The sequence below is a fragment of the Sorex fumeus genome, unplaced genomic scaffold (assembly GCF_029834395.1).
Source record: "Sorex fumeus unplaced genomic scaffold, SorFum_2.1 ptg000007l, whole genome shotgun sequence".
Taxonomy (NCBI): domain Eukaryota; kingdom Metazoa; phylum Chordata; class Mammalia; order Eulipotyphla; family Soricidae; genus Sorex; species Sorex fumeus.
In genome coordinates this window covers 9,908,107-9,932,627 of record NW_026606064.1, presented here as the reverse complement: position 1 = coordinate 9,932,627, position 24,521 = coordinate 9,908,107, and the positions used below count along the sequence as shown (strand labels likewise).

The 24,521-nt window shown below is 56.6% G+C and overlaps 1 protein-coding gene across 1 annotated transcript in view; it reads left to right on the top strand.

Moving 5' to 3' along the window:
* The first annotated feature begins 2,723 nt into the window (after positions 1-2,723).
* CRY2 (cryptochrome circadian regulator 2) overlaps positions 2,724-24,521 on the top strand; it is a 32,913-nt gene continuing 11,115 nt past the window's right edge. Inside the window, exons 1-11 of the mRNA XM_056135775.1 lie at positions 2,724-2,993; positions 13,771-13,879; positions 15,738-15,880; positions 17,199-17,383; positions 18,412-18,500; positions 19,570-19,710; positions 21,369-21,680; positions 21,812-21,963; positions 22,391-22,593; positions 22,828-22,914; positions 23,708-23,855. Coding sequence (XP_055991750.1) covers positions 2,773-2,993; positions 13,771-13,879; positions 15,738-15,880; positions 17,199-17,383; positions 18,412-18,500; positions 19,570-19,710; positions 21,369-21,680; positions 21,812-21,963; positions 22,391-22,593; positions 22,828-22,914; positions 23,708-23,853 — 1,788 coding nt within the window. The 5' untranslated portion in view covers positions 2,724-2,772 and the 3' untranslated portion in view covers positions 23,854-23,855. The remainder of the gene's footprint in view (positions 2,994-13,770; positions 13,880-15,737; positions 15,881-17,198; positions 17,384-18,411; positions 18,501-19,569; positions 19,711-21,368; positions 21,681-21,811; positions 21,964-22,390; positions 22,594-22,827; positions 22,915-23,707; positions 23,856-24,521) is intronic.

The following is a 24,521-nucleotide window of genomic DNA, read 5'->3' as shown; positions in this document are numbered from 1 at the left end:
CTCTCAGGATGGGAGATGTGTGATGAGAGTAGACTGAACATGATTGCTACTCAATGTCCCTTTTGCAAACCACAGCACTCAAAAGGAGAAAGATAACAAAAGGGAATGCCCTGCCACGGAGGTAGGGCGGGATGGGGAGAGGGTGGGGGGTGGGAGGGATACTGGGATCCGTGGTGGTGGAGTATGGGCACTGGTGGAGGGATGGGTATTCGATCATTGTATAACTGAAACCCAAGCACAAAAATTTGTAAGTCTACAACTGTACCTCATGGTGTTTCACTAATAAAAATTTAAGAAGGGGGGAAAAAAAAGAGGGTGGTGCCACAAAGCTTGCTGGGTGTCAGGAAAGCATCCTGTCACACTTTCAGGGACTGGAAGGGAGATTCATTTCCTTAGCTCGGTCACTTCTGAGCAGAACATCAACCTGTGGAGAAATGGTAGGAGAGAAGGAAGGACGCAAACTCTCCAAGGTAATGCAGCCTCTGTGAACCCAGAAAGCACTGGGAGAGGGGATTTGAAAATAAAGACAGGGCAGGGCAGGTTTGGGCTCGTCCACCAATGTCTCTGCTCACCTGAAACTCGAGTCTTTGTCTGACTTTTAATCACATTTTCCTCCATTATCACACATCAAGCATTGATTTAGACCCAACTATACATAAGCCACAGATGTTGTCTTTTTGATGCTTCTAGTCAAATGGGACAGAGATGATTAAGAAATCCCACCATTGGGCTGGAGCAATAGCACAGCGGGTAGGGCATTTGCCTTGCACATGGCCAACCCGGGTTTGATTCCCTGTGTCCCATATGGTCCCCTGAGCACCGCCAGGGGTGATTCCTGAGTGCAGAGCCAGGAGTATCCCCTGGGCATCGTCAGGTATGACCCAAAAAGAAAAAAAAAGAAAAAAAAAAAAGAAATCCCACCATTGGGCCAGAGCAATAGTATAGTAGGTAGGGCGCTTTCCTTCACTCGGCCAACTGGGGTTCGATCCCTGGTATCTCATATGGTCCCCCAATCACCAGGGGTGATTCCTGAGTGCAGAGTCAGGAGTAAGTCCTGAGCATTGCCGGGTATATCCCAAAAGCCAAAAGAAAATAAAAAGGAAAGAGAAAAAAAATAAAAGAGGGACCAGAGAGAAAGTATAGAGGGTAGTGCGTTTGCTTTGCTGGCATCTTATATCTTATATGGCCCCATGAGCACTACCAGGAGTAATCCCTGAGTGCAAAGGCAGGAGTAACCTTGAGCATTGATTGCCAGGTGTGATAAAAAAAAAAAGACAGAGAGCAAGAGCAAGAGCGAGAGAGCGAGAAAGAGAGAAGAGAGAGAGAGAGAGAGAGAGAGAGAGAGAAGAAATTCCACTGCTTTGCAAAGGCCAGCAATAAGAAACAGCATGTAGTGATAGGGAGCGACTCCACTGGGGACCAGAGGGCAGGAACATGACCTGGATGGATGCTGCAGTAGAAGAGAGGTAGGGTGGGGAGTGGGACAAGCTCAAGGCTGGCTAGTCTAGAATACTTTGCTTCTGCTGCTACTCATTTAGCCTTCCCATCAGCAAGCAGCTGACCAATCAGAGAGCTCCACTGATTGGTCCAAGAACCCAGGGTAGGGTTGGGATGGGGACTTCCCATTCTCTAACCCTCATAGGGAACCCAGAAAGCTGTGTTTTGTGACCAGAGGTACCCCACCACTAGACAAAGAGCTAAAAGAATTCGTGTGGCAACATAATTGCTCCCTCACCTCTTTCCCTTCATTTCCAGCTGCTACTCTCCACCCCTACCCTGCTTTTTTGGCTCCACCATTTGCAAATGCCTAGAACTCAGCACAGATGGAAGAGTTTTTGTGGATAAAAGCATAAGGTTCAACGGCCAGGAGAGAACATTAAGCTTATGTTCGAGCATGTGTAAAGCCCTGAATTTGATCTCCAGCACTGCATGCTCCCCCTTGCTCACCCTCCAGCACCACCAGGTACAGCCCTGGTGGCCCCTAACATTGCTGAGAACGGTACCACAAGTGCCGGCACTTCTACTGGGAGTGGCCTCTATTATAGATCTACTATAGATTATAAGATCTCCCTCCCTTTTTTTTTCTAAAAGCAGAAGCTTCATATTCAAAATAATCTGGCTGGGATTATTTTGGTTTTAAGATCCTGAACTTGTGACAATTTCTTCAGTCTAGTGAGCATAACAGTTCTTTCCCTAAAACTCTTGAACTAAAATGTAACTAGGTTAAGTTGAGCGCAGCAGTAAACGAACAGTGTCCAGAAGGAGACTCTCGTAGGCTGGCATGTGCCACGCACTCAGAACTGGGAGCTGTCGTAGAACGACCACATGACGTTAAGAGCTGGAGGTCAATGAGGAGGCGACTGATAGAGCTGCCAGGTCTCCAAGCCACCGACTCAGAGGAGTGAGCCAACAGCAACTGACGACACTCCAGGGCAGCTTCGTCCAGGGACCGTCCGAGAACAGGACGCACGTCCTAAGTCCGCTGTCCCCTGAGTCTGCCCGCGGCCGGGACCTGGCGTTGCAAAGAGGTCCAGCGCCAGCCCAGGGTCCCCTGAGCCAACACCTGGGGGGAACGTGAGAGGGCGTGGCTACACGCCGCATCCCTCAGCCAATCGCCCGCCGGAGAAGCCCAGCCAATCACCGAGGCTCTCCGTAGCCAGAGGCGTGGCCACGGGCGGAGCGGCTGCGTCATAGGTCACCGGGCGGGCCGGGGGCGGGGCCCGAGCCGCGGGCGGAGTCAGCGGGGCCGCGGCCAGCGGAGTCGGGGCCGCGATGGCGACAGCGGCGGCTGCGGCGGCTGCTGCAGAGGCCGCCCCGGCGCCCGCAGCCCGCGCGGAGGGCGCCTGCTCGGTGCACTGGTTCCGCAAGGGGCTGCGGCTGCACGACAACCCGGCGCTGCTGGCCGCCGTGCGCGGGGCGCGCTGCGTGCGCTGCGTGTACATCCTCGACCCCTGGTTCGCGGCTTCTTCGTCCGTGGGCATCAATCGGTGGAGGTGAGGGCTCCGAGGGGGGTGCAGCCCGATTGCGGGGGGTGGGGGGCAGCGGCCGATCTTGAGTTCAGATGGCATCCTTAGCCCCGGGACACTCGGGCCTAGGGGAGGTGGGGCGGGGAGACGGGGACGTGGGCACCCCAGCCCGGAGATGCAGCCGGGAGACGCCGGGACCCGACCCGGTCAAGCCATTCGTCGGGCTTTAGGGATGAGCCAAAGCTCCACCTCTTGCAAAAGCGATTTCGGATGGTTGCGTCTCTGCTCGGGGCCTCTGACCCACGTGCATCAGAGATTCCGCTCCCCGGTTGCATTGATGCCACGCTGAGCCCTCGGGATGGAGAGTTGACCTGCCAACTGAGAGGCAGGACCGGGACTCGTGTTCCTGGGAGCGTGCAGGGTGTGGGAGAGAGGGTCGGGGCCAGAACTCGCCAAAGCGCCAGAGTTGGACTCCTCCAGGGCCTCTCAGCCTCAGGTTGGTTTGTCTGGCCCTTCCCCGAGCCTGGCTTCCCTTCCTCCACCAAGACCATTGGCATTTGGAGGTTCTAGACCTCTTGACTTAATAGATAAGGTAGGAGTCCCTTGCATCTCTCCTTTGTTCTAGAAAAAGACCCAAAGTGGCCCTTGGTAAGTGTCCTATGGACTTTCTAAGAAAAGAAAGAAAGAAAGAAAGAAAGAAAGAAAGAAAGAAAGAAAGGGCAGAGTCAAAGTCTCCTCCTCATGAAATCAATTTTGTTTTGTGAGGGTTGAGGAGAGTGTTACTGCTTTGTGATTACTGATTTGAAATTCAGCAACGATGAAAGCGCCCGCCACTGTTGGGTTGCTTGGATTGGTTTCATTGGTGATGGTGTCATTTGGTGTTTTTTGGGGGGAGGCCACACACCTGAAGTGATCCGGGGCTACTTCTGGTGGTGCTCAGGGGGCCTGCGCATTACTGGGAATTCTACCCAGGTCTCCACATGCAAACCACGTCCCAACCCTTTTTTGGGTGATTTTGCTTTGCAATTTTTTCCCCTGTATTTTTATGGATTCATCATGATGAGGTGAAATTGTGCAAGGTGGCTGAGCCTTGTGTCCCCTGATGTGCTCAGGAGAGGGGGCACGGACCTGCGATAGGGAGGCCCCTCCGCTGACTCCCAGAAGCTCCAGTGGGCAGGAGCGAGGGGAAGGCCCAACAACTAGGTCACTGATGCTCTCACACCCAGTGTTTCAAGCCTAGGAGTTTGAAACGTGGTGTCCCAGTCGTCGCTCTGAAAAGCACCAGCAGATGTCATGGGATTTGGGTTTGTTTGTGTTCCTCTCGAGGGCGTTTGTTTATGACCTTGTTGCAAGGATTGGCTGGGCCCCTGCCAGCTCCCCAAGGCTTGTGCACCCCATTCTCTCCAGGGTTTGCTGGGAAAGATGCCCGGGGCCTGTTAAATGCCCCCCTGCCCCTTGTATCCAGACAGGGGACAGCTACAGAGAGTCCTGGAGTGAGCATGCCCCTGCAGGGGGCCAGGCTGTGCTATTGCTCCTCTGCTGCTCCAGTTTCTATAGTTAGAAGGTTGGGTCTGACATTCACAATGGACTGTCCGTGACCACCATGGACAGTAAATCAAGCCCTTGCACTCTCCTGAGGACAGAGTGCAGACAGAATCCCGCCACCTGCCCACGTGGCACTGTCTGGAAGGAGATTCTTCTTTTAGTGGGTTGGGGCGGGGGGAGGGGAGGTGGGAGGAGGAACATGGTACAGCATCACCTTCTCCTCTGTGTTTGTGGAGATTTAAGTATCAACAAAGTAAACTCTGTTGCTGATTAAAGTCAGATTTGCTAAGAAGTCCAGGTTTACCCTTTTGTGGTTGTGCTTCTGAGCTAAAGGCGGAGAAAAGGCATTTGGGAGCTCACCCACTGTATTCCACCCAGAAGTCGGAGGTCCATGTGGGATACAGACAGTGAGTGAGTTCAGGAAGCCCCGTGGACCTGCCCGTTGCTGGGTGCTGGTGGTGCTAGGGAGAAGCCGCAAGCCAGCGGGGGTGTTCAGGGCAGTGGTGGAGCGCCGTGGAGACTTTGGTAGGGTAAGGAGTGCCGTCACTCTGTACATCCATGCCATAAACTTTTACTGTATTGTGGCCATGTTCCCTAAACTATAATGAAACACATATTTCTTGCAATAAAAAGAAGTAAGTAAAAGATGCCGGGGCCCCTTCCTCCCCTGATCCTGCTTCTAAGGTCCTGGGTTCTGGCTTCAGCGTTAAGGTGCTCCGGGCTCCTGTGTGCAGCCGAGCCCAGAAGCACAGCGTAGAGAAGGACAGATGTGAGCCCAGTCACGTGGGCTGTGCGGCAGCACATTCACGCAGATGCGAAAGGAGACCCCGAGATCAGTTGTGGTGGCTGTCACCAGGCCAGGGAACTGTGCACCCGCTGGAGCCTTCATCCTGGCCCGCTGTGGAGGGTTGGACCGCGGGCGCATTGCTGACGTGGCATGGCCGGGGGAGTAGACGAGACAGCTTACCCCAGCCTGTGGCAGACCCAGTGGCTGTTTCTGTTGATTTGTTCATCTGTCTGCTTTTTGGCCCCACCTGACTGTGCACAGGGCTCACTCCTGGGGAGCTCCAGGGACAATATTGAGGTGCCAAGGATCTAACTCAGGTCAGCCATGTGCACGGTAAGAACCCCACCTGCTATACTGTCTCTTCAGCCCTGTTTTCTTTTTCTATTTCCTCCCCCCGCCCCCTTTTTTTGGTTGACTGGCTATTTCTGGCTCCAGGAGAAGATGCTGCAGCCCCACGCCCTGGTTCTGCAAATTCTTCCCTCACCGCCACTGAGAATCTTCCTTAGCAGGGTGGGCTCTGGGCCATCTGGTCCATCTGTGCCAGGCTGGGGGGAGGCAGAAGCCCATGGTGATGATTCTCCTGCACTTCCTACATGGCCTCCTACGCGGGGGTTTCTGGCAGAGGAATCCAAAAATAACCCCTGCAATGCGCTTTTTAAGAGAGAACGAGGGCAGGGAGAGGCAGCCAGGAATATATATATGTGTGTGTGTGTGTGTGTGTGTATGTATATATATATATATATATTTTTTTTTTCCCTGTTAGTATAGATGAAAGGCTTCCATCCTCAGTGGTGGGGGGAAGTGTCTGGGCAGTGGTGCCCTGTGAGCCTTTTTGGGTCGTGCACCAGTTAGCTGAATGCTTTAGTATTTTTCCCCAGCCTTACTGCTTTCCCCAAGTTTGATGCATTTAGGAAGCGGTAATGCAGTAGGTATTCACGGTATCACGGTCCTCCCATTGTTCATCGATTTGCTCAAGCGGGCCCAGTAACATCTTCATCATGAGATTTGTTGTTACTATGTTTGGCATATTGAATACGTCACGGGTAGCTTGCCAGGCTGTGCCATGCGGGCGAGATTAAAGGAAGGAAAAAAAGAACTAGAGCAGCTTTTAGAATTTTGGGTTTTTGGTGGTTTTTTTTTTCTTTTTTGGTGTTTTTGTTTTGTTTTTGATGCCAGGGAGGGAACTTGAGGCCCCACCCCATATGAAGTAGGCCCAGCCCCACTGGGCCATATCCCCAGCCCCACGATTTTTGGATTTAAAAATGGGTACTGAGAACTGGAGCGATAGTATAGCAGGTAGGGCAGTTGCCTTGCATGCAGCTGACTTGGGATCGATCCTTCCCTAGCACCCCCATGGTCCCTTGAGCACTGCCAGGAGTGATTTCTGAGTGTAACACCAGAAATAATCCCTGAGCATCACTGTGTGTGCCCGCCCCCCACCCAAAAAAGGAAAAAAACAGAATAATAAGGGTGGGGTGGGACATGGGGTACTGAGACTGGGCCTTTGTATCTGTTAGCAGGTAGGTGTTCGCAAAAGCTTTAAGTCATTTGTTTCAGCCTTTTTTTTTTTTTTTTTTTTTTTGCTTTTTGGGTCACACCCGGCAATGCACAGGGGTTGTTCCTGGCTCTGCACTCAGGAATTACTCCTCCTGGCGGCGCTCAGGGGACCATATGGGATGCTGGGAATCTAACTCAGGCAAACGTCCTACCCGCTATGCTATTGTTCCAGCCCTATCAGCCTTTTTTAAAAGCCTTTTGGTCCTCTGAGTTCAGGTAGTTGGTAGAATAAAATATGAGCTCTCAGTCCCCATTGCTCCGAATGAGTGGATGAGGTGAACAGGTAAGAACAAATGTGTCTCTGGCCTCAAATTCCAGGAGCTAAACCCTGGGATGGGCAAGGTGGGTGGGCGGCTACCCCTGGGTACCAAGGACTAGGGGAGGCCCAGGAAAGACACCGAGTTAGATCCCTGGCACTGCTGGACATTTGAGCATACCCTGGGAGCCCCTAGTAGCACTGGGCCTGAGTACCCCGGCGTGACCAGGCTGGAGCCTTGAACCCTCAGATCCGGCAGGCCAAGAATTGCTGGGAGTACGGGGCTAGAGGGAGGGCAGTGGGGAGGGCATTAGCCTTGCATCCTCGCATCCCTGGGGATCCCCTGAACCCCGCCAGGAGTGATTCCTGAGTGCAGAACTAGGAGTCAGCCCTGAGCACTACTGGGTGTACCCCCTCCCCCCCCCCACATAATTGCTTCAAGTGACCCAGACCCCTGGAAGGCTCCCCTCTCTCAAGAAAAAGAAGGGAATCAGACTGGAGAGGTAGTAACAGGGTGAAGGTGTTTGCCTTACATGCAACCAACCCCAATCCTATCCCCAACATCACTTAGGGTTCCCCGACCCCCACTGGGAGTGATATCTGAGCACAGACCTTGCCCCCACCCCAAACTCAGAGCTCTCCTGGGTGTGTCCCCCCACCTCCCGCCCAGACAAAAATGAAGGGAATTGAGAACTCAGATCTGATAGCAGAGAAACTGGGATGACCGTGAGCTGTTCAAGCTGGTCCCCACACACGTCCTTTTCCTCCGCTGCTGAGGAAATCGCTTCTACTTGCCCCAAAAGACGACAGTCCCCTTCCTCTTCGAAAGAGAAGATCAAATATATTTCTATTTAAGTCTCATATCACATTCAACCAGGAACCATGCGTGTAGGATCTCCTTTTCCATAAAGCTTAAGCGCTCTCCATTACTTAGGATAAATTAATTTCTATTAATAGTTGGTACAGCCAGTCTGAGGCATCATGGTTAGATCATCTTGGCTTTTAGCGAAGAAACTCGATCGGGGCCACATCTGCACCTAGAAAAGGCCTTCTGGTCCTCCTCCTTCCTTGGATGATCAGCACACACGAGCCCCTCAGCCCAGCCTGCTCCAGAAAAGGCCTCCCCTCAGTCTAACGATGCCTTACCATCTACTCTTTTTTTTTCTTTTGGGGTCACACCTGGTGATGCGCAGGGCTAACTCCTGGCTCTGCACTCAGGAATCACTCCTGGTGGTGCTCAGGGGACCATATGGGATGCTGGGAATCGAACCTGGGTCTGCCGCATGCAAGGCAAATGCCCTCCCCGTTATGCTATCGCTCCATCCCCTCTCACCATCTACTCTGACCCCGGCGTGCTGGAGAGAGCTAGAGTACCCTGCCGTCCCGCGGCTGTGGAGTCCTTTATGTTTGAAAATTCCACTATCTCGGCGGCCTGCTGGCTCCAAGGCACCAAAGCCCTGGCACTGGGCTGTGTGTGCGAGTGCTCACAGCTCTGAATTGGGCTCATGTTGCTGAGCTGCCAAGGGGTGGCCTGCCAGCCCCATCCAGCTATCCCTGATGCCCAAGGCCTATCCATGGGCAGGGAGGGCTGGGCTCTCAGACCCTCGGGAGGCTTGGGACTGTCCTTGTCACTGTGTGCACCTCGCCTGGAACACCTTCCAGCACTGTCGCTTCCATGTTCCTTCGAGGGTTTTGTCGGTCGGTCTGTATGTATTTATTGGGCCACACCCGGCAATACTCAGGACTGATTCCTGGCTCTGCACTTGGGGATCATTCCTGGAGGGCTCAGGGGACCCTAGGGGGTGCCAGGGATCAAAGCTGGGTTGGCCGCATGCAAGGCTGATGCCCTCCGCTGTACTGAGCACTCTTCATTACTTAGGATAAATTAATTTCCATTAATAGTTGGTACAGCCGGTCCAGGGCATTATGATTAGATCATCTTTGGCTTTAAGGGAAGAAACTTGATCAGGGTTGACATCTGCACCCAGAAAAGGCCTTCCGGTCCTCTGCCTTCCTTGGATTATCAGCACACACGAGCCCCTCAGCGCAGAATCTTCCAACTCAGGCTCCCCTTTGGGGTTCTTGAAACTGTTACCTGGCACGCCCTGGCCTGTGCTTCTCTCCCTGGGGCTGCTGGGTGGAGGCTGGGGTGACAGCACGGTGACACCAGCGACCCCCCCGCAGTGTTTGACAAAAGGTGGAAGAAGCTGGTGTGTTTGTCATTTGTCGAGGCCATATTGGGGGCTAGTGCTGTGAGCTGGAAGAGAAGAGTTGAGTTGAGGAAGGGCCTCTCGGGAACAAGCCTGGAGGGAAGTTTCATTTTTTAGAGAAGCATTTCTGGAATTGGACCGAGCCAAGGAGCCCGCAGCCACTCGTGTGCACAGGCTGGTGCCTGATGCTCTGCCCGACAACAGCTTTCTGATATCCCAGAGCTGAGTCCCAGACCTGCCTCTGAGGAGCAGGGACCTGGTAGCAGAGGGAACAGTTGGCCGCTTGTTTGGTTAGTTGGTTGGTTTGGGGGCCACACCCAGCGATGCTCAGAGCTTACTCCTAGTTCTGTCTGCACTCAGAGATTACTCTTGGTGGTGCTCAGGGGCTCATCTGGGATACCAGATATCAGATACCGATCCCAGGTTGGTCGTGTGCCGGCAAGTACCCTACTCATTGTACTATCTCTCTGGCCCCTATTGTAGTTGTTTTTTCTTTTCCTCCTGGTTTTGGGCCACACACCCTATGATGCTGGGAGACAGGAGGTTACTCAGCTGTAGGCTCAGGGATTGCTCCTAGCATGATGGGGGCGGGGAGGAGGGAGTTGATGATGGGGTATCAGAGATCAACCCTGGGAATTCTGCCTACAAAGCTCCCGCCCGCTGAACTCTCTGAGTCTGGTTGTTGAGCGGTTGGCCCTGAGACATGCTGAGAGGCAATGAGGTGGGCAGGTAGGGAAATACAGGTGAGCCACGTGTGCCTGACTGGGGCTCAGGTCCCACCTCCCACCCCTCAAGACTCTCAGGGGTGACCAGATGTAGCCCTCAAGGCCCCTGAGCACAGCTGGGGTGGCCCAGGTGGTACCCAGGACCTCGGGGCCTGAGAAGTGTTGCATCCTCTGACCCTGGCCCTGAAACCCCGGCCAGTTGGGCCTCGTCGCTCTAGGAACAGCCCCGGGTAGGCCCCTGAGGACAGCTTGGGAGGTGCCCCCACAAGAAAAGCACTATGAAGGCGAGGGGTGGGGGTGGGGGGTGAGGGTGAGGAAATGGCTCAGAGGACTGGGGCACGTGGTTCGCATGCAGAATCCCCAGCCTCAGCCCCTGTCACTGCCGGATGTGGCCTTAACCCCCCGCCCCCCAATACGATGGGAGCCGGGCTGCCTGGTGTGAATTCTGGCAACTCCGGAGGGGTGCAAACTGGGCAAGTGATGGACTTCTCCTGGTGCCCCTTCCCTCATCTGTCCAGTGGCAGTCATGATGCATGTGCTTCATAGGCCGACTTGAGAATCCACTGAGGTGGTGTCCCTGGGACACAGAGAGTGTCTGGCTCAGTGTCATTTGTTGTCACTGTCCCCCACAGGGTCCGAGCTGGGAGTGGACCTTCCCTCCCTGCTTCCCGGCATCTAAGCAGCTTTGACTAGGGGGCCAGAGCACGCTCTGCCTACCCGAGGCCCCGGCTGTGCTCCTCAGCCCCACCAACCCCAGAAAGGAGCTCGGAGATGCCAGAGAACCTGCCCCTTCTTCAGTCCGTGACTTAGACCAGGGCCTTAGAACCCGCCTCTCTGCTGCCTGATTTATTAGCTTCCCTAAGGCCTGTTGCAGCCCACAACGGGCATGGTAGGACGTGCCTGGGAGCTGCAGATGGAGGATCCCGGTCCAGGGGGCTGGAGGTGGGCACGGCTCCCTCTGACACCTACCTGGCAGGGCCCAGGCCTCAGGTTGCAGGAACCTGTGCGCCTGGCTCTGGAAGTTTCCTCTGGAGAGGCACTGAGAGCCTGGGAGGTCCCCAGCTTTCCTCTGCGGGGCCTCAATAGTTCTCAGCAGCCGAATTCACTGAGGCAGGGGCTTTGGGGTGCACCCAGCTGCATGTGGAAGTGGCCACCCTCAGGAACGTGGTTGCCTATGGGGGAATGGCAGAGGCAGCTGAATGGGGCACAGGTTCCAGTTGGCAGTTGAGAACAGCTCTTTCGGGGGGGTGGGTGTGAGAGCCCTCCCCGCCCCAAGGGACCAAGCCCCGGCAGCCAGAAACCTCCACAACCCAACTGCCGCCATGCTCAAGGCCACTCTCCACACACTCGCGACAAGCCTCGTGCACGAGTGAACCTATTCCTTGACCACGCAGATGCGGCTGGGCAACACATCATAAGATAATCCCTACCCATTTTCCAAGAGCACCACACCACATTTGATGGGGTTCAAATAGTAGGCAACCAATCATAGAGGGGGATATATACACATATATTTTTTTTTAGATATATATACAAAAATTCACATCACTCAACCTTTAACAACGTGTTTGTGATATCCTAAAGAAGGCCTTAATGGCCCCTGCCAAAACAGAACAGTCTTCACACTGTTTCCTTTATGGATACTTTTTTTGTAGCATTTTCAGCAGTTTCTATAACAAACAATACAAAATACATTATTTCGGTTGTGCTTCGGGACAGGGATTTTGGGACTTGGGATGGAAACATCCCAAATATGGTGGTGGGAAGGAGTAATGGTGGTGGGATTGGTGTTGGAATATTAAATGTAATCAAATATCGTGAACTACCTTATAAAATAAAAAAAAATTTAAAAAGAGAGAGGAGAGCTCTTTGAAGCCTCTGGTAATCAGGGAAGGCTGTGGGCTGCCAGAGGTTCGGGGTTTCCGGGGCTCCCCCACCCCCACCCCGTTGTTGCCAGAGAGGGGCGGGAGATGCATCTTGGTGGCTCTGTCCCTGTCCCCAAAGGGTGTTGGGAGAAGGGGTGTCTCTAGGTGTAGGCACCTGACGACAGCTCTGCCCAGAGTAGCGGGTGGCAGTCTGCAGCAGGAGCCCTGGGTTCCGTCCCCTGCCCCCCAAGATCCCCCAGCACTGAGACTCCCAACCACCGGTGACCATAGTCCCCACACAGAACCAAAGAAAAAACCAAACGGGGCACAGAGTAACCGGGCTGTTGAGTGTCTTCCTATCTCGGCTGCCCGTAGACACGTGTTGAGTTACCCAAAAACTGCACTTGAATATCGTAAGCGGGTGCAGAGTAACACCGATGACGTTGGCTGCGTCTGGGGAGGGGATTAAAATTCTTTGGGGATCTTGGGAAATGACTTGCTCTGCACCTTGATTTTTAAACCCCATGAATTAGTCTTCTGTGAGTTGACTATGACTTTATTTCATTTAGAAATAAAGTACTAAAAGCTCTCTGCAATATTCATTTCTTTCTCTTTGTCTTTTTTTTTTTTTCTTTTTGGGTCACACCTGGTGATGCACAGGGGTTACTCCTGGCTCTGCACTCAGGAATTACTCTTGGCGGTGCTTGGGGGGACCAAATGGGATGCTGGGGATCAAACCCAGGTTGGCTGCGTGCAAGGCAAACGCCCTACCCTCTGTGCTATCGCTCCAGCCCTGTCTTTTTTTTTTTTTAATCGGGGGTAGGGGCATACACAGTGGTGCTCAGGTGCTACTCCTGATTCAGTGCTCATGAGTGGCCCTAGTTCCATGTGTGGTACGGGGAGGAGCAGCCAGGGTTGGCTGCATTGCCAGGCCTGCACCTTCACCCCTGTGCCATCTCTCTGGCCCTGCAGTGTTTTCTCTGTCCCTTTATTTGACTCTCGCCCTCTCCCGCCTTACACAGTCTGAAAAGTTAGCTCATGAAGCACCTCTCTCTGGGATTGAGAGCCTGATGGCCAGGGCTTGGTGAGAAGGCGCACCCACCTGTCAAAGAAATCTGAGACCTGGCAACCCAGCCCTGGCTGGACGGGGTGTGATGGTGGGGGTCTGTGCCTGAGCCAAAGCACGGATGCAGACAGGCAGGGCCCTGGGGGGCCCCCCCGGGAGGGAGGATTTTCCAGAGCCACTGAACTCTGTTTCCTCAGTGGCTCTCAGATCCCAGGCCACGGGGCTGCACTTGCTTTACTTCCGACCTGGAATCCGTTCTCCCATTGAATCCCTCCCACCCCCCCAAGTCCCTGTGATGGGTGGGAATTGGCACCCAGGCCTGAGGCTGAGACCAGGAGCAGCCCTTGTTCACCCCAGGTTCTCTCGGTGCCAGGCACTGAGCGTTCCAAATGTTTCCACGTATCACTTCATTCTCCTATTTATTACCTCACCCTATTTATTACGTTTTAGCAACTCAGGTCGGTAGGTCCTGATGTCAGTTGTCCACTGCAGGCACTGAGAGAAAACCAACAAACAAATAACCACACAGCTAATGGGGTTCGATCGTGAGCCTAAAATTATAGTTGGTGCTCATGAGTGGCGAAGTCTGGATTTTCTCTGAGCGGGGGGGGGGGGGGGGGGGGGGCGGGGGGGTGCTGACTCCTGGTACCCATGCAGCTGAGGGGGACTCAGGCCCTTGCACCCTGGCACTCTGGCGTGGTGCTGTTGCTGCTGCTGCCGCTGCTGCCTCTGCCCCAGCAGGCCCAGGCCAGCTGCTGCCGCCTGGCTTCTCACCAGGCCCTGTGCTCCGCAGGTTCCTGCTGCAGTCGCTGGAGGACCTGGACACCAGCCTAAGGAAACTGAACTCCCGCCTGTTTGTGGTCCGGGGCCAGCCAGCCGACGTGTTCCCCAGGCTGTTCAAGGTCAGTGTGCTGAGCCTAGCAGGCTGTGAGGTTGCCCCGCCGGGGTCCCCTGCAGCTCGCAGGATGTGACCATCAGAGACAGGCCGCTGTGACCCAGCAAGTCAGGAGCAGCGGCCAAGCCAGGCAGGGGGCCGGGGCCTATGGAAAAACCTGCCTCTGCTCACCCCTTGGCCCAGTCTCCCTGGGCGCAGCCGCTGGCTTCCTGAGACGTCTCCTTGGCTCATCGTTGCCCTATTTATTACGTTTTTTTTCCCCCCGCTTGCCAAGAATTCAAGGGTGAGGTTTCCTGTCTTGCTCTGCTCTTCTTACCAGCTTCTGGGCACAGGACCCACGCCCCGCAGTGCTCAGGGCTTACTCGTGAAGTGGCTAGGCTGGTCTGGGTCCAGCCCAGCAGCTCCGACACCATTGCTGGGTCCTTGACTCCTGAGCATGGAGATGTGTCACCCCCCGCCTCGGCCTCTGCAGTGTCCTCCTCTCCCTGCTCTTGGACAGTTCCATCATTCAGTCATTCGACACGTGTGTTGACTGAGCTGCTGTTCTGTACGGGACCCCAAGCTAAGTCCCAAGGGGAAGGGTGAGCAGAGAAAACAGTTTCTGCTCCCTGCTGCGGAAACCCGCAGGGGGTGGGGATGGAGGGGGCATCAGAACATCAGCTTCGTTGCCAGATGATACATGCTGGGATGGAAAAAGGCCGGTTGCAGGAGACTCTTCACTGAAGGAAAAAGTCAAGGAAGACTTCTTGGAGGAGGTCTTATACCAACATCTTTAGATTGCCCCATGCAAGTGAGCATTTGTCCCTGTCATCTGTTTGGCAGCTAAGCTCTGTGGTTGGCTTGATAGTGATGAGTGGGATGGCTCTTGGGCAAGAAGTGACCAGCCCTGCCGAGAGCCCCAAGCAGGGCAGAGTGAGGACCAGTCCATCATGTGTGTGGCCAGGCCGTGGACCCCCAGGGACTCAGGATGAAGGAGCCATAAGCAGAGACCAGCTGGAATATGGTTTTTCTCGTGCTCACGGCATGCCCCATGGCTTCCACGGTGCAACCTTCCATGGGGTCCCCGCTCCTCCCAGCAGCCCTGGGCAGTCTCCAAATGTCCACCAGAAGCCGCTAGATTTGGGAAAGGATCCTCTTCTTTTTGGCCCCACGGCCTCTCTCTGATCTCTCTCACCCCCGGCATAACCATTGCTCCTCCTTCCCCGGTTCTGGAGGGCTGTAGCCGGCCTATCAGCTCTGTTTGCTGCTGGCCTCTGTGTTGCCCTCAAAACCGCCTGGCCACTTCCCAGTGCCATGGAGAGCTGGGCAAAAGCCTGCAGAACCCTGGGGGCTCTGGCCGAGCCGCAGGAAGTGGCAGACCTGCTCCTCCAAGGGTCGGAGCTTCTCTGTGGGACTGCGACACCCCTGAGTGCTGGATCGTAGGTCCCCCGCTGCCCGCCACCCACTCTTGGCACAGGGCCACAGCAGGCTCATGGGAGCACTCAGAGGTTCCTGCCTCGTCCACCACTGGGAGGCTCCTCTGGTCCTCACCTCGCTTTCCCACCTCCTCCTACCTCTGAATTTCAAACCGTCCCTTTCCCCTGCCCACCACTGGAGGGTCTGCAATGCAGCCCTTCTTTGGGGGAGGGGGCCACACCTGGTGATGCTCAGGGGTTACTCCTGGCTCTGCGCTCAGGAATCACTCCAGGCGGGGCTCGGGAGACCATATGGGATATCGGGCATCAAACCTGGTCAGCCAGTGCGAGACAAGCACCCTCCCTGCTGTGCTGTCGCTCTGGGCCCTGTCACCCATCAGGCCCTCTTCGACCCACTGCTCCCTTCCAGCTCGGCCCTGGAATGCACCAGCTCACGTTCTCTCCCCGCAGGAATGGGGGGTGACCCGCTTGACCTTCGAGTATGACTCTGAGCCCTTTGGGAAGGAGCGGGATGCAGCCATCATGAAGATGGCCAAGGAGGCTGGCGTGGAGGTGGTGACCGAGAACTCGCACACGCTCTATGACCTGGACAGGTGGGACATGAGGCCCCAGGGCCACCTGATGACATCGGGGAGGAGGGGAACCCTATGGAGCTGGCACATGGGGTGTGGCGTTTCCTCGTGCTGGAAGAGAGTGGAATGGGTCAGAGTTGGGGGACTTCTTAATCAGTCGCCGGATTTGACAGTAAAAGAGGCTTTTCTGTTTATTTTGTTTGGTTTGGGGACCACACCTTAAGGGGCTGGAGCGATAGCCCAGTGGGTAGGGCATTTGCCTTGCACTCAGCGGACCTGGGTGACCCAGGTTCGATTCCTCCACCCCTCTCAGAGAGCCCGGGAAGCTACTGAGAGTATCTCGCCCGCATGGCAAAGCCTGGCAAGCTACCCGTGACGTATTCGATATGCCGAACACAGTAACAAGTCTCACAATGTTACTGGGCCCACTGGAGCAAATTGATGAACAACAGGAGGACAGTGCTACAGTGCTACAGGGGGCCACACCTTAAGATGCTCAGGGTTACTCCTGACTGCACTCAGGGATCTTTCCTGGTGGGGCTCAGGGGACCACATGGGATCCTAGAGATGGAACCTGGGTCAGCTGTGAACAAAACAAGCACCTTGTACTTTCTCTCCAGCCCCAGAGGCTTACTAGGCCTCACAGTCTGCTGCTAACCTGCTCACCCCTCTCCTACCCCCCTCCAGCTTTTGCTCCCTCCAATTACTCCTGCGCCCCTCTCCCACCCCTCTTGGGCTTTCACGTGTCCACCATTTCTTGCCCCCAACTCTTTTTTTTTTCTTTTGCTTTTTGGGTCACATCGGCGATGCACAGGGGTTGTCACTCCTGGCTGTGCACTCAGGAATTACTCCTGGTGGTGCTCGGGGGACCATATAGGATGCTGAGAATCGAAGCTGGGTTGACCGCGTGCAAGGCAAATGCCCTACCTGCTATGCTATCGCTCCAACCCTTTTAAATATATATATATATATATATATATTTATTTATTTTTCAGTTCTTTCTAGTAAACAGGGACCCCAAGGGTTGGTGTGTTTCCCAGAGAGGAGCTTGGTTGCATCTCCTTAGGCGAGGCTTGTCTTGGGATCGAACGGGGGTCCGCAGGGCGTCCTGAGACCCAGCAGACAGGCCCAGGTGCCTCGTGGTGCCTTCGGGCAGCTCCAGGGAAGCCAGGGTCTAGGTTTATCCCTGGCGCTGCCCCGTGCCAGCCCGCAAGGCATCTGCACCCGCTCGCTGGGCATCGTTTTCTCTCTCGGAAGGATGGAGGTGTGTCCTTCCCCTGGGCGGAGGAGAGGGGGCCTGAGAGCGTGAGGGCTGCTGACCACACTTCTGGCTTCCCAGGATCATCGAGCTGAACGGGCAGAAGCCGCCGCTCACCTACAAGCGCTTCCAGGCCATCATCGGCCGCATGGAGCTGCCCAGGAAGCCCGTGGGCTCAGTGAGCCGCCAGCAGATGGAGAGCTGCCGTGCGGAGATCCAGGAGAACCACGACGAGACCTACGGCGTGCCGTCCCTAGAGGGGCTGGGTGCGTGAACCCCCTCCGCGCCCCCCTGGGTCTCTGCCCCAGAACTAGCAGGGACAGGGCCCGCCGCCAGCCGCGTGTGCTGTGCTCCCCAGTTTGGCATCTGGGCCAGCTGCCGGAGGAATTCTCTCCTGCTTCGCGCCTCTATTTTTGTGCTTTCCCTCTGCGTGTGTGGGCACTGTCTGGTGCTGGCATCAGCGGGCTTCTTAGCACCAGGAGCTGAGCACCAGCCCCTGCTGCTTTTGTCACCCGCTCTGGTTATGGGGTGCCCCCTTTCTCTGCTTCCCCGCTCCCCACCTGTACTACCCCATCTCCCCTGACCCCGGGAGGGACCTGCATCCTTCTGGGTCTTTTGTCGGAACAGAGTGGGCCTTTCTCTATTTTTTTTTAATTAAAAAAATTTTTTTAGTATTTCTAAAAAAAATTTTTTTTAACTGAATCACCAGAAAATAGTTACAAAGCTTTCATGATTTTCAGTCATACAGTGATCGAACACCCATCCCTTCACCAGTGCGCATTTTCCACCATCAGTGTCCCCAATATCCCTCCCGCCAGCCCCACCCCATCCCACCCCCTGCCTCTGTGGCAGGCACCTTCCTTTTTACTCTCTCTTTGGGCATTTTTGTTTGCAGTACAGATGCTGAGAGGCCATTGTATTAGGTCCTTTATCGACTTTAGCACATATTTCTGGAGTGATCCCGCCAACCATCATTGACTTAGTGGTCCCTTCTCCATCCCAACTGCCTTCTCCCCGGCACATGAGTTGGGCTTCCAAACCATGGAGCCATCAGAGTGGGCCTTTCTCACCTGGAAACCGTAGCCATAAGAAGTCCAGGCTGAACGGGAGGGGAAAGTCCATCCCAGCTGGGCACGAGAGAGCTCGGGTGATCCTGACGATATGCAGATGTCAGCGTTTGATCCTGAAGATGTGCAGATGTCAGGCATCAGCTGGGCCCCGGTTACTCCAGGCACTGTGCTCGGAAGGATGGCAGTGTGGGGTGCCTGGCTGTGACCAGCTTCTCCCATCGCAGGCTTCCCCACCGAAGGCCTTGGCCCTGCCGTCTGGCAAGGAGGAGAGACAGAGGCATTGGCCCGTCTGGACAAGCACTTGGAACGGAAGGTAGGCCCCTGTACTCGTATCGTGGGTCTGGGGGTGGGGCAGGGTAAAGGGGCCAGGACCGGTCGTTTTCACATCACGGAGGATGGAAACTGCCTGCTGGTGACAGGGGTCAGTCACTTCAGCTGTCATGTGGGACGAGCGGGCATCACTGGCTGCACCTTTGCAGCCTCCCTCCCGGAGGCTGGAGCCATAGTACAGCTGGGAGGCATTTGCCTTGCATGCAGCAGAACCCGGTTCCATCCCCAGCATCCCATATGTTCCCCCAAGCACCACCAGGTGTGACCCCTGAGTGCAGAGCCAGGAGTAAGCGCTGAGCACCGCCAGTTGTGGCCCCCAAACAAAACCAACAACAGGAAAACCAACCTGCCTACCCAGTAGAGACTAAGATCTCCACGTGTGTTTTTTTTGGGGGGGGTTGTGGGGGTTGGGGAACGTACCCAATTCTGCATCAGGGGTCACTCCTGGAGGGGCTCAGGGCACATATAGGGCCCGGGGATCGAGCCCAGGTCAGCCATGTGCAAAACAAACTCTCTACCCACTCGGCCCCTCCCAGCCCACTTTTAGTTTCTGTTTTATTTTGTTTGAGTGCCACACCTGGCAATGCCCAGGACTTACTCCTGACTCTGCACTCAGGAATTTGTCCTGGTGGGGCTCCGGGACCGTAGGGGCTGCTGGGTTCAGACCCAGCTTGGCCCTACCTGCTGTACTATAACTGGGTGGGGGGGGTTCATCCCCAGAACTGCCAGATGTGACCTAAAGACAGAAGGCGGGGTGGGAGTGGGGGATCGGATGAGAGTCTGTGGTCCCAACTGTCTGCTGAATGTTTGCCCCAGTTTGCGGAAGGTAGGTGGTTTCTCCTCTACCAGATAAGGGGCAGAGGGGTCAGAGCACCTGGGGGTCCGGCTCAGGAGAGGACCTTTGGGCTCCCCTTTTGCGCTGCCAAGCGCGGTCCTTAGTCCTGGCTTCCGGGCTTGTTCTGTGGCCTTGGCCGAGCCCTGCCCGCCAGCCTTGGCATCTCCCTTCACTGACACCCAGGCCTCTCCTCTGTCCCTTGTTCCCACCGCCACAGGCCTGGGTCGCCAACTACGAGAGGCCCCGGATGAACGCCAACTCCCTGCTGGCCAGCCCCACGGGCCTCAGCCCCTACCTGCGCTTCGGCTGCCTCTCCTGCCGCCTCTTCTACTACTCCCTGTGGGACCTGTACAAGAAGGTGAGGCTGGAGAGGGGGCAGCACCCCCATCCCAGGTCGATGCCGAGTAGACTGCACCTGGGCCAGTGAGTCGCTGTAAGAAGGGGCTTTTCCATCTGACTGAGCCGGGCACTGGGGACAAGGCTGCAGATCCTGAGATGTCTGGAGGTGGGCCCCGTCCAGAGAGGCTGCCGGGAAGCCAACATCTGGGAGATGGAGGTGCTGAGGACACCCCCAGATTGTGGGTCTGAATCCAGTGCCAGGTTATTGGGGAGGGCAGAAAAGCAATCCAGGGGCTGGAGCGATAGGACAGTCAGTAGGGCGGTTGCCTTGCATGCAACCAATCTGGGTTTGATCCCTGGCACCCCATGTGGTCCCCTGCATGAACTGCCAGGTGTGATCCCTGATGGTTGAGACAGGAGTAAGCCCCGATCAGCGCAGGGCATGGCCCATAAACCAAATGAAAAAGAAAGAAAGGAAGGGAAGGAGGGAGGGAGGGAGGGAGGGAGGGAGGAGGGAAGGAGGGAAGGAGGGAAGGAAGGAAGGAAGGAAGGAAGGAAGGAAGGAAGGAAGGAAGGAAGAAGAAAAGTAAAGAAGGGAGGGAGGAAGGAAGGAAGGAAGGAAGGAAGGGAGGGAGGCAGGGAGGGAGGGAGGGAGGAGAAAAAAGAAGGGAGGAAGGAAGAAGGAAGGAAGGAATGAAGAAAGGAAGGAAGAAAAGAGAAAGGAAAGAAGGGAGGAAGGAAAGAAGGAAGGATGGAAGGAAGGAAAGAAAAGGATGGAAGAAAGGAAAGAAAAGGAAGGTAGGAATGGTGGAAGGAAAGATGGAAGGAAGAAAAGAAGGAAGGAAGGAAAGAAGGAAGGAGAAGGGAGAAAGGGAGAGGAAGGGAGGAAGAGAGGAGGGCACGGGGCCACCCAGGAGGTGCCAGCTGCTGGCTGAGCGGGAGGACTGGGGTGAGGACCAGGGGTGGGGACCAGGCCTGAGCCGAGCAGGAGTGCACAGCGGCCTTGCTGGGTAGGGAAGCTGGAAAGGGGACAGCACCCCCGGACTGGCTGCTGGCCACACTCTGCTCATGCCTGCGAGACTCCCCGCACCCAGGAGGGGCCACTCGGCCGCTTGCTGCCTACACACAGCACATCCATGTTGATGCTGTCCTGCGGCCACCTCTTGCTTTGGGGGGCAGGATTTAGTAGGTTTCTGGAGATTCGGGGAAAACCCTGATTCGCTAACACCTGATCTCTCCACTGCCCCTGGCTTCACAGCCCGCTGACCGCTCGGGACTCTCAAAGCAGTGAGCTGGGCCTGGCGCTGGGTGTTGCTTTTGGGGGAAAGGCCCTTGGCGGTTCTCGAACAGTGCCCTTCAATCTGGCCACGCCGGGGTAGGAGCCCGCAGGCCGAGGCTGTAAATAACCCAGTCGGTGGAGAGGTGGGTTCCAACCTCTCTGCCCCCATGCTGCCTGGAGAGCTTCAGGGGAAAGTGGAGCCAGGGGGCCAGCTGCCCGCAGGACCCTGCCGCAGTGCGCCCGCCAGGCCTGGGCTTCTCACCTGCCGGCTCTCGTTCCCCCGCCACAGGCCTGGTCGCGATGTGTCACCCCCACCACGGGAGGGACTTGCCGGGCAACCAGCCTTTCCCGGATGCTGTGGCTCAGACACCCCCCCACCCCCACCCCCGCCCCCGCAGGTGAAGCGGAGCAGCACCCCGCCGCTCTCGCTGTTCGGCCAGCTCCTGTGGCGGGAGTTCTTCTACACGGCAGCCACCAACAACCCCAGGTTCGACCGCATGGAGGGGAACCCCATCTGCATCCAGATCCCCTGGGACCGCAACCCCGAGGCGCTGGCCAAGTGGGCCGAGGGCAAGACGGGCTTCCCTTGGATCGATGCCATCATGACGCAGCTGCGGCAGGAGGGCTGGATCCACCACCTGGCCCGGCACGCCGTGGCCTGCTTCCTCACCCGCGGGGACCTCTGGGTCAGCTGGGAGAGCGGGGTCCGGGTGAGTGCGCACCCCTCGGGGGGCCCCAGGGTGCACGCCGGGCGGGCGGGCAGAGGCGCAGAGGTGGGAACCGGGCACCAAGTGGGACCCCCCACCCCGCCCCTGCTCAAGGTCCCTCATCCCCGCCGCAGGTGTTTGACGAGCTGCTCCTGGACGCCGACTTCAGCGTGAACGCGGGCAGCTGGATGTGGCTGTCCTGCAGCGCTTTCTTCCAGCAGTTCTTCCACTGCTACTGCCCAGTGGGCTTCGGCCGCCGCACGGACCCCAGCGGGGACTACATCAGGTGAGCGCGCGGATGGACCCCAGAGGGGACTTGCATCCGGGAGGGCGCGGAGGGATCCCAGCAGGGACTGCAGCTGGGGAGGGCAGGTACAGACCCCAGCGGGGACTGCATCAGGTGAGGGCACAGACGGAACCCAGTGGGGACTGCATCCCAGCAGGGAGCGGAAGGACCCCAGTGGGGACTATATCCGGGGAGGGCGTGCACGAACCCCAGGGGGACTGCATCCGGGGAGGGCACGGATGGACCCCAGCGGGGACTGCAGTCGTGAGGGCAGCGACAGACCCCAGCAGGGACTGCCTCCAGGGAGGGCGCAGACGGCCCCTTACTCTGGCTTCTGACCACCCCTGGGGGCTACCTCCTACCCCCAGGCCCTGGAAAGAGGTCTCCACCCACCCGGGGGTGCTGATGGCCGATCCCCTTATTGCAGGCGGTATCTGCCCAAATTGAAAGGCTTTCCCTCCCGCTACATCTATGAGCCCTGGAACGCACCCGAGGCGGTGCAGAAGGCAGCCAAGTGCATAGTCGGGGTGGACTACCCCCGACCCATGGTCAACCACGCTGAGACCAGCCGGCTCAACATTGAGCGTATGAAGCAGATCTACCAGCAGCTCTCCCGCTACAGGGGACTCTGTAAGCACCATCCCCCCGTCCCATTCCCCACCACCACCCCCAGGGCCTCCGGGGAAGTGGGGAAGCCTGCCCAGGTACTGCCCCTGGCTGCCCTGAGGGCCAATGTGTAGCCCTGGCTCTGCAGGACCGCATGAGTGAGACGGCCGCTCTGGGGCTCCGGGCCTGCAGGAAGCGATGCCCCCTCCGCGGTCCAGTACCTGCCCAATGCCATGAGTCCCTCTGTCTGTCTCCCAGGTCTGCTGGCCTCCGTTCCATCCTGCGTGGAAGAGCTCAGCAACCCCATGGCAGAGCCCAGCGGCAGCCAGGCCAGCAGCAGTGCAGGTGAGAAGCAGTTGATGTCTTGTGTGGTGCCTCCCCGGGTGCCACAGCTCTCCACCCTGGGGGTGGTGGGGGCGTCACAGAACCTCATGGGAACACGGAGCCACCTAGGCATCAGGCAGCAGCCCTGGGCAGGACAGAGTAAAGATCTGGAAGCAACGTGCTGGGGAAGTTTTTTCAGGTTCCTTGGCTTGGGGTGGTCAGTAACGCCTCACTGAGCCGGGACCGCCTTTCCCAGCACTGGGGGCACAGTCAGGAGAGGCCCAGAGGTGGGGAGGAGCCGAGCCCAGGTGGGGCCTCTGGGGTTCACCCCCCCAGGGAAGTGTATTGAAAGGGAGGGTCTGGCCTTGGGTTATTTGGAAGCTTATCCTGCATACTTGAGGGGCGGGTGGATGAGAGTGAACACAGGCATCCAGAGAGGCTGCACGCAAGAATATAGGCACAGGGAACACCGGGCAAGTCTGGCAGCAGCTCGGGCATTCTACTTGCCCACCCGCCTGACTGGCCAGCTCCACACTTATGCACTCCACTCGGATCTATCTCCAGACGCTGGCGGGCACCCCAGAGGGAACCGTCTGTCCTCAGATCCTGGACCACAGCCAGGCCGGAGCTCCCCTGGGCTGGAGCCCCCTGGGGTAGGACTGGAGGGTGGGAGGGCTAGCGCAAGTCTGGCCCTGCTCTCTAGACCCCTCCGGGGCGTAACTCAGGACCCCCCCTCAGCACCCTGGCGTGGCACTTACAGGTCATCTTGGTGCTGCATGCGGGGCAGGTGACCCCCTGACCTGCTTCTCTACAGGCCCGAGAGCAGTGCCTGGAGGCCCTGCATCCCCCAAACGTAAGCTGGAAGCAGCCGAGGAGCCCCCTGGAGAAGAGCTCAGCAAACGGGCCCGGGTGGCCGGGTCGTCCACCCCCGAGCCAACCAGCTCTGGCGCGGCTGTGTGAGAGTGAGTGAGGGTGGTTGGGGGGGGGGGGGCGGGAAGGGGCAATGCCGGAAGGCGTCAGCCGGCAGGGACGGGCACAGCATCTCCTGGCCAGCCACTGTGGCCAACCGGGAGGAAAGCTGATGGGCGCTGTGGGCTTATTGCAGAGTTTCATCTCAGAGACTCTCCATTCGCACCTCCCCGTCTCCCCAGATGCAAACGAGAGCTCCCAGGTTTAAAGAAATCCCAGATTTTATTTATTTATTTGTTTGTTTGTTTATTTATTTATTTATTTATTTATTTTACAGCGGTAGGGCGCGTTTGCCTTGTGAGAGGCTGGCCCGGCCGACTCAGGTTCGATTCCTCCGCCCCTCTCGGAGAGCCCGGCAAGCTACCGAGAGTATCTCGCCTGCACGGCAAAGCCTGGCAAGCTCCCTGTGACATACTCTATCTGCCAAACACAGTAACAACAAGTAACAACAAGTCTCACAATGGAGACATTACTGGGCCTGCTGGAGCAAATTGATGCTGTAGCAAAGGGAGGACAGTGCTACAGTGTTACAATGTAGGAGTATTGCTATTTATTCAGCCATTGATTAGGCTGATTGAATTGGGCATGAACGCCACAAATTCCCAGATTTTAAAGACAATTCCCGGATTAAAAGAGATCTCCTTGGGGGCTGGAGTGAT